The 9921-nt window shown below is 41.8% G+C and overlaps 1 protein-coding gene across 1 annotated transcript in view; it reads right to left on the bottom strand.

The window, feature by feature from the left end:
• WDPCP (WD repeat containing planar cell polarity effector) overlaps positions 1 to 9921 on the bottom strand; it is a 317353-nt gene that overhangs the window by 292974 nt on the left and 14458 nt on the right. The window contains exon 2 of the mRNA XM_006881030.1: positions 7184 to 7268. Coding sequence (XP_006881092.1) covers positions 7184 to 7268 — 85 coding nt within the window. The remainder of the gene's footprint in view (positions 1 to 7183; positions 7269 to 9921) is intronic.

Genomic DNA, 9921 nt, shown 5'->3' with positions numbered 1-9921 from the left:
GATAGAAGGAGAATTGATGCCTTTGAGCTGTGGTGCTGGAGAAGAGTATTGAATGTACCATGGACTGCCAAGAAAACAAATAGATTCATCCTGGAACCAGGCTACTCCTTGGAAGCAAGGATTCTGGGGATTCATCTGACATACTTTGGACATGTTGTAAGGAGGGAGAGGTCCTTGGAGAGGGACATCATGCTTGGTAGTGTGGAGGGATGGCGCAAGAGGTGAAGACCCTCTACGAGGTGGATTGATTCAGTGACTCTGGTAATTGGGATGGTTGTGTTGGAGGCAGTGTGATTGGCACAGGATACAGCAGGATTTAGGGCTGTTGTACATAGGGTTGCTATGAGTTGCAAGCAACTTGACGGCACATAACAACAACAACAATGTATTTTTAACTTCCAAGAGTTGGCCTTATGTTCTGAAGTTCCCTAATTTTGTTTAATCTCTTGTTGTCTCTGCTCTAAACTCCGATGCTTGTGAATTAGGATGTTGGCAAAGGGTACTTGACAGCCTATGGCCTGCCAAAAGAACTATCAAAGCCATCCTGATGGAAGAGCAGGGATGGTGACATTTGGTCTCACAGACTTTCAGAATGTTGTCAAGAGGAAACATCTTTCTCCCGTGGAGCCAGTTAGATTTGAACCTCTTGCCTTTGGGTTGTCAGCACAACTTCCTACCCTCTAGGCCACGAGAACACTCTCTCTGTAACAACGATAGGCAGAAAAAGTCTGCAGCTGCTCTACTCTGTAACACACAGAGCTGCTGCTTTAGTTGGAATCAACTTGATGGCAGTAGGTCTTATTCAGATACGCATTTTCTTCAAGGGAGAAAGATGGGAAATCTCTTCCTATGTGATTTATAGACTCTCGAAACCTGCTGGAGGGTCAGCTGTGAGATGGTTCCTATTTGATGGCACTTGTTTATCTGAATCTTTATGGGTGCAGGTCACCAAGCCCTCCTTCTGTGGTACAGCCGGATGGGTTCAAACCACCAACTGTGAGACAAATTAACTGAGCACAAAGCATTTGTACTACCCAGGGGCCTAACCATGTGTTAAACTGATCTTGTTTCACTAGAACTTGACTCTTACCTACTTTAAAGAAGGCAGACTTAATGAATGTTTGATGTTCATTTGACATGAAAGAACTTTGCAAGATAAAGAATTTTCTAAGCTGTGATGCTAAAGGTACATAAATAAGTTTTCTCAAAAATAGGAGAATTCCACTGGATAAGATGTTCTCTTTTGCCCTTCTGCTCCTTGTCGATCCAGACTGCCCTCTCTTCTCTTACAGCTTCAGGTGCATCCCCGAGACACCACGTGAAGGTCACAGTAAACAGATTTGGCCTCATTGGGCACCTGATCACCAGGGCTTCTTTTAACTCTGGCAAAGTGGATGTTGTCACCAACAGTGATCCCCTCACTGACCTCAACTATATGGTCTCTATGTTCCAATATGATGCCACCCATGGCAAGTTCAATGGCACTGTCAAGGCTGAGCATGGGAAGCTGGTCATCAATGGGAAAGCGATCACTATCTTCCAGGAGTGAGATCCTGCCAACATCAAGTGGGTGATGCTGGCATTGAGTATGTTGTGGAGTCCACTGGTGTCTTCACAACCTTGGAGAAGGCTGGGGTTCACTTGAAAGTTGGTGCCAAATGGGTAATCATCTCTGCTCCTTCTGCCGATGTCCCCACGTTTGTGATGGGTGTGAACCATGAAAAGTGTGACAACCCTATCAAGATTGTCAGCAATGCCTCCTGAACTACCAACTGCTTGGCTCTCCTGGCCAAGGTCATCCATGACAACTTTGGCATTGTAGAGGGACTCATGACCACAGTCCATGCCATCACTGCCACCCAGAAGACTGTAGATGGCCCCTCTGGAAAACTGTGGCGTGATGGCTGTGGAGCTGCCCAGAACATCATCTCTGTATCTACTGGCACTACCAAGGCCGTGGGCAAGGTCATCCCTGAACTGAATGGGAAACTTACCAGTATAGCTTTCCCTGTCCCCACCTGCAATGTCAGTTGTGGACCTGACCTGCCATCTGGAGAAAGCTGCCAAATATGATGACATCAAGAAAGTAGTAAAGCAGGCATTAGAAGGGGCATCCTGGAATACACTGAAGACTAGGTTGTCTCCTGTGACTTTAATAGTGACACCCACTCTTCCACCTTTGATGCTGGGGCTGCCATTGCCCTGAACGACCACTCTCTGTCAAACTCATTTCCTGGTATGACAATGAATTTGGCTACAGCAAACAGGTGGTTGACCTGATGGTTCACATGGCTTTCAAAGAATAAGAGCCCTTGGGACCACCAGCCCCAGGAATAGCACTGGAAGAGAGAGAGAGAGACCCTCAGCTGCTGGGGAGTCTTTGCCCCAACTTGATCCTCCCACACACTGAGAATCTCACATCCTTGACACAGTTTCCATCCAAACCCCCTGAGAAAGGGGAGGGGCTTAGAGAGCCCATCTTGTCATGTACCATCAATAAAGTACACTGTACTCAGCAAAAAAATAAAAAAAAGTTATCTTTTTGAAGGGAGGGATTTTTTTTTCAAATTTTTACTTTATATTAGTTTGCTTACGAAGTTCATATACATTTTATTTCATATCATTCCTCATTCACATTGTGTTTCATATAATCATTCCCATGTATTATATTTTGTAAAATTAATTACCACTGTACCTGTTTTCCAGGTTCCCGCCAGATCTTGCCCATTTCCTTTAGCCCCTCTACCCCCCAAACTGTGCAGCCCTGTTATTTCACCCCTACCCATCCTTACCCCTCTGGAAGATGTTGTTTTCATATCAAACAGAAATGTCCTCACCATGAGCTTGCCTACAGGTATTTACGAACATAAACCAGTTAAGATGGACAAGCTTGGGAAAGGCTGAATATGCAAAGAAGCATATTAGTAATTCTTTTTCACTTTATCTTTATTTGAGTAAAAGTTTACAGAGCAAATTATTGATTCATTTATACACATGATGCTTGAGGCGCTGATTACAAGCCCCACACTGTAACAGTCTTCTCACTTCCTCCCTGTGTTGCCCATTTCTATTGGTCCTTCTTTCCTACACTTTTCCTCCTTCTCAGCTCTATCCCTGAGCAAATGTTGCCCTCCTGATCTTTATGGTTAACTGTTCTAAGGACTGTTACTGAGCACCTACTGCTTGGCTTAAAGTAGAATCACAGGTTGAGTCCAATTCTAGGTTTTACTGGTGACTAAGGGCCATGCTGAGAGTGGGGTGGAGCTCCCCGATTAAACAAGCGTGGAAGGAGGAGTGGCATCCACTTTCATAATAGCTTGCCTCCAGAAACCCTATGAACCTGGAGAGAGGATGAAAGGCACCCAAGCATCAAGGACTCTCCTTCATAGGGTCGCTGTGAGTCACCTGCGACTCGATGGAACAGTGTGACCAAGACAAAGGTGGGTGACTTTTAGTTTGTGGCCCTCCGGCCAGTCTTTCATTATTTTTGTTCAGACATTCCTCTAGGTCGTATAGCCCCGGTGTACAAGTTGCCGTCCTGCGGTCACTTGTCATTGCTGTGAAGCTGAACACTGTGACACGGATGTGTCAAATGCGTTAATGGTTGTCTACCCAGTGTGGACTGAGAGTGGGGTGCAGCTCCCCGATTAAACAAGCTTGGTAGGAGGAGTGGCGTCCACTTCCATAATAGCTTGCCTCTGGAAACCCTATGAACCTGGAGAGAGGATGAAAGGCACCCAAGCATCGAGGACTCTCCTTCGTAGGGTCGCTATGAGTTGCCTGTGACTCGACGACACTTAACAACAACAAGGGTCATGCCACGCCCATGGGCTCATATGGGATATGAACTTTGAACCTCTTGCACAGGAAGGGAGAATCACACCCCATAGACCAAAGCACCCTGGATGAGACAGATTGACACGGTGACTAGGCTTATGCAGGCAGGTGTATCAGAGAGGGTGAGGCTGGCTCCGGAAGGACAGGGCTCAGTGCTGCTGCACACAGGGTTCCTAGGAGTCACAGGCAACTCGACAGCACATAACAACAGCAACAAACAACAAGGGCCACAGTCCCAGAGGCTTCAGCAGTCTGCTCCTTTTTATGATTTTTCAGCTCTGCTCTGCTCTGCTTGCTTCCTTCCATGTTGTCAAGGGCTTTCTATTGCGATTCCTTTCCGAATGGACACCACTGAGTGCCTCTGGCTCCGGGTCACAGAGACTAAAGTTCACACAGCCCGTCAGCACTCCGGACTAACCTTTGATTCCTTCACACTCTTTCGCTCCAGATGTGGCCTTACAGCCATACCTTAAATGGTAGCACGAAAACTTTTAAGACTCCAATCACTACTCACCAGAGGAGGATGCAGGACATCATCTCTGAGGAAATGTTACACCAACTGACCCTCATGTCCCCCGAGGGACTATGGTCCCAAACTCCCAGAGCCAATCTCTTATGCCCTCAAGGTTTTCAAAGTTATGGACCTATTTGCTCTATTATTTGCATGTAATAGATTTACATTATGCACAGATATGTTCAGAGAAAAACCATTTACCCAACCTGTGTGGTCATGAGTACAGCCTCATTTGTTTTCACACATTTGTTCATCTTGCCTGTCAGCCTAGGTACCCACCGGTAAAGGAATGATTGTTACTACTGATTCAAGATTGGATAAGTAACAGTGTTGTGTTGTTGTTGATTGCTGTCTAGTCGAGTACGACTCATAACAAGCCTATGAACAAAAGGCCTAAAGCCCTTCTATGACTATGATCATGTATCAAAGTTCATAGAGTTTCCAGAGGCATGTTGTTTAGGAAGTGGATGCCATTCCTGCTTCCAAATTCTAATATGGAGACAATAAAATAAAATATACATAAAAGATTTTTTTACAAAATATTGGATGCAGAAAACTAATTTTTGTTTTTGTTTGACTAAAGCTATTTAAAAAAAACCAGGTACTTACTTATTTTTCATTTGGTCCAATTCCTAAAGACTGTAATAATCTTTCCAGAAGTACTTATTGCACATATTTCAAAAAATAAACAAAAAACTTATATAAGTAAAATGAACTTCCAAAGTCAATTCTTACTTACTTATAGACTGTTATTGTTATGTGCCGTTGAGTCACCTGCAATCCATAGGAACCCGTGTACAGCAGCTCTGAAGCCTGCCCTGTCCTGAGCCAGTCTCACTGACTCACACACATACACCCACTGCCCCAGTTACTATATCAATCCATCTCATCCCGGGGTCTTCCTCTTCTGCACTGTCCCTCCATCCTTCCGAGCATGATGTCCTTCTCCAAGGATCAGTCCTCCCTGACCACATGCCCAAAGTATATGAGATGGAGCTTCAAAATCCTAGTCTCCAAGGAGAAACCTGGTTTCACCCTCTCCAAGACAGGCCTTATTATATATAATATGTGCACCCATCTGTGTCTTTTACTTAATAACTGTGTTACCACTTGGAATATACCCTCAGAAAATGCAAACTGAGGCACAAACTGAGATTTGTTCACCAATGTTCATAGCAACATTATTCACCATCGCAAGAACATGAAACAGCCCAAATGTCCAACCACAACGAATGGATTGAGAAATTATGGTCCATTCACACAATGGAGCAATGATTTTGTAAATTATTACCTAGCTTGGGAGAGACTAGAGAGCATTATGCTGAGTGAACTAACTTAGTTCCACAAGGATAGATACTGAGTAAAACCATTATGGTGGAATGAGTGTAAGGATCCAAGAGGGGTGGGAGAGGGTGAAAGCAGAGGGATGAGGATGTGCAGGGGAAGGGGGATTAATCATGGGGTTGTACAATTTGATGGGGGGGTGAGGGAAATGGAAAGAATCTGATTTCAAAAACAAAGTATTCGAATTCTGTAATTAAACTAGTATAAAATAAAAAATTGTGTATAAAAAATAATAGCTATGTACTGATCATCTCCTTGTCTCCAACTTTTCCACTGACTCACTTTGTTATCTTGTAAGTGATTTTACCAGTCTTCTCCTCCTATCACTGGTAACCATCCAAGAATGTGTGTCTTTCTGCGTGTCAATCTTCCTTAATTGTTGATAGTAGTGGACTAATACAGTACTGGCCCTTTTGTGACTGACTTTGTTTACCCTGCATAATGTCCTCTGGTCCGTCCCTAACCTGAGGTGTTCTGTTGCTGCTTCATGATTCTTTAATGGTGCATGGTATTTCATTGTATGTAGGCACCATAGTTCATTTATTCACTTATCCACTGATGGGCACTTAGTTGGTGCCCAGGTCACTGCTGTTGTGCAAAATGTGGCAATAAACATGAGAATACATAGGTAATGATTTCCTTTTCAAAGTTCAGTTTTAAAACTGAAACTCTAACCCTAGCTGAAAATGAGTAAGTTAATCAGAATGACTAAATAGTATTCTCGTCTATTAATTAATTTCTTGTTAAGTATGAAAGAAAGAATGCCGCTCTTCTGGAGAACTCAGGCCGTACAGCCTTTTTGCTATACTTACTGATAACATTGTAACTTACACCCAAATTATACTGAAATTTGTCCTTTTATGACTGAGATATTCCACTCAGCACAATGTCCTGCAGGGTCACCCATGTTGTGTAATGTTTTATGAGTTCATTGTTTTTCAGTGCTGCACAGCATCCCATTGTGTGAATATACCACAGCTTCTCTATCCAGTCATTTGTTGACGGGCACTGATGCTTTCATCTCTTTGCTATTGTGAATAGCTCAGCAATAAACATGGATGTGCGTGTATCTGTATGGATGGTGGTTATAGTTTCTTTAGGGTATATTTCCAATAGTTAAAAGCAGGTCTGACATAAAGATTCTGAAGGAGAATAGGATAAGAGCGGATAGATAATGAGCACTGCACCGGAACAGGTGATGAAAGAACATTTTAAAAGGAATATCTGATTAGGCATTTTATGTATAGCAGCAGCCCAGAATAAGAGGTACATTGCAAAGAAGTCTGGGGGGTAGGGGGGAGGGAACAGAGGTAATTGTGCAACAATGAATATTTTTTTAAAAAAAGGACTGGAGGAGGGGAAAGGCAGAGGGGGTGAAAACGTGCGACAATGAATTAATGAAAATCTAACTTTTCTGTAAACTTTCATGAAAATATTTTAAAAATTTATTAAAAAATTTATATTGAAATTAATCTATAACTTATTTACCCCCAATGTGTAAGGTATTCTTCAAGGACCACAGGTGAAGTTCAGTCAAGCAGAAAGACATCTGACAGCAGAAGGAATCTCGGTCCTATTTAAAAGGAATTAAAAAGAGGTGTCAATTATCCATTATTTCCAGTAAAATAAAATCCCTTATACATAAGGAGAAGAGTAATTTGGCACAACTGATATCTGAGATGAGATCCATTAGAATAAACACATTTTTGTATCCTTGATTAACCTTCCAAAATACAAACTCCAGGAACAAGGGGGGAGGAATACACTTTCCCCTAGACTTAGTATGTTATCACATTGAGAAATGTGATAGTAAAAGTATATATATTTAGGTTTTCAATAGCATATGTTTAGTTTTTAAGGCTCTGAGTATATTTAGAATTATTTAGTATATAAGTATTTTTTTTAAACTTACATTTTCAAGGAAACATCTGTTACATAGTTAGGATGTACAAACACATATTGTGGTGCATTTTTAATACACAAGGCAAATATTTACAATCTCACATACAAACAGGCTAATTAAAATGAAATCTGCAAGGTAAATGGTACACAGTTACTATAAAAAGAAACATATTTACTTATAGTAAACTGTACAAAACCACATTAGCATGTAGGTTAACTTGTTTCTCTAAGTGACATAAAGGATTCAATATTTTATTGTATTGTATTTTAAAAAACCAAACAAAGGCAAAAATGTGCACCTCATACTTTCTCACAATGTCACAGCAAGACCTCGTGACTGATCTTCATGAGATTTTCCCATCAAGAACTTTTTCAATTTGGGCCAAATCAAATTTTTTAAAATTAACATTCTACTCATTCTATAATAATGGTTGTTGTTTTTTTTACAGTATTTGTCCTTGTGGGACTGAGTTAGTTCACTCAGTATTATGTTCTCCAGTCCCTCTCAAGTTAGGTAATAATTTACAAAATCATTGCTCCTGTGTGCTGCGTAGTATCTCATTGTGTGAATGCACCATAATTTCTCAATCCATTCAACTGTGGTTGGACATCTGGGCTGTTTCCATGTTCTTGGAACGGTGAAAAGCACTGCTATGAAAATTGGTGTACAAGTCTCCGTTTGTGTCTCGGTTGTAATTTTATCAGAGTATATTCCAAGCAATGGAACAACTGGTGGAAGCAGAGAGGTGAGGCTGTGGGGGGTGGGGTAGGGTAGGGGTGGGGGCAAATTAATTATGGGTCATACAATTTGATGAAGTGTTGAGGGAAACAGGAAGGATCTGGTGTGAAAAACAGTGTATTTGAATTTTTAAATAAACTAGTATAAAAAATAATGTAAAATAGAATGTATATGACTGATTGTATGAGACACAATGTAAATGATAAACTGAATAAAACATAACGTACATGAATGAAACATACTGTAAAGATATTATATGTAAATCAAGAAAAAATTGTAAAAAAATTAAATCACACCAAAAAAACCCCCAATAACCCAAAAATTAACATTTTACCAAAAACTTGAAAGGAATCCATGTACTTGGAAGTGTTACTGGGAATTATATACAGCATCATACTATGTGCATACCTTGTTGCTGCTGGGGTTGGCTGCCGTCTAGTTGCATCTGACACATGGTGACCCTACACACAACAGCACATCCTGGTCCTGGAGCCACTGCTATGTTTGAGGCCGCTGTTGTAGTGATTGTATCAAATGATCTACTTAAAGGTCTTCTTTTTTATTGACCACCTACCAAGGAGGACATCCTGGTGCAGAGCTCGGTCCCTCCAATTAGCACTTGCAACCATGAGACATAGTCTCAGCATCCGCCCTTCTAACTATCATTATAATATAAAGTGCATACTGTTGTTGTTATGTACTGTCCACCCAGAACCAACTTAATACTGACCTTCCAGTGGGTTTACAGAAGCAGCAAATGGCACAGGAAGAGACTGTCCATCCTTCTGCACCAGACCAGCTGGCAGATTAGAACCTCACGCCTTTGGGATTGCAGCACAGCTCTTTACCATGGTATAGCACAGTACTATGTATCTTATAGCGGTATCCACTTCCTAAACAACATGCCTCTGGAAACTCTAAGAACAATGACGACTGTTCTAGAAAGGCTTCAGGTTCTTTGTTCATAGAGTTGCTATAAGTCGTGCTTGACTTGACAACAATCAACAACAACAACATCTATATTATACATAAAGGAGCCTTGGTGTCACAGCACATAATTTGTCTAGGAGCTCTGGTGGCCTAGTGGCAAGAAGCTGCGTTGCAATCCTGAAGGCACACAGTTTGAGGCCACCAGCTGCTCCACAGGAGAAGGATGGGCAATCTCCTCCCCTCCAATTAACTGCCTCTGAACACTCGCCAGAGAGAGGGTCAGCTATGAGTCGGTTCTGACTCGATGGTACACAACAACATTAGCTAAAAGGTCAGCAATTTGAATTTGCCACCCAGCCTGTTCTCCAGATTTCTTGACACCACTTGGTGAGCACGTCCAGGGCAGCATCTGTTAGCTGAAATATGTCAACTGGTATACCATCTATTCCTGGGCCTTTATTTTTTGCTATTTCCTTCAATGCAGCTTGAACTTCTTCCTTCATCACCACAGGCTCTTGCTCATGTGTTGTTTCATTAAATTCTTCTGTGTCTGCCAATTCCTTTCAATACAATGACTCAGTATATTCATGCTAATGTGAAACGTATACTTGAACCAAGAGGCAGTTGTCAGAACAGAACAAGGAAACACTGCATG

This window comes from Elephantulus edwardii, unplaced genomic scaffold (genome assembly GCF_000299155.1).
Source record: "Elephantulus edwardii isolate Elephantulus edwardi_28Jun2011 unplaced genomic scaffold, EleEdw1.0 scaffold00011, whole genome shotgun sequence".
In the NCBI taxonomy this organism is placed as follows: domain Eukaryota; kingdom Metazoa; phylum Chordata; class Mammalia; order Macroscelidea; family Macroscelididae; genus Elephantulus; species Elephantulus edwardii.
Note: the sequence above shows the minus strand (reverse complement) of the source record. Positions and strands in the feature narration are given on the sequence as shown.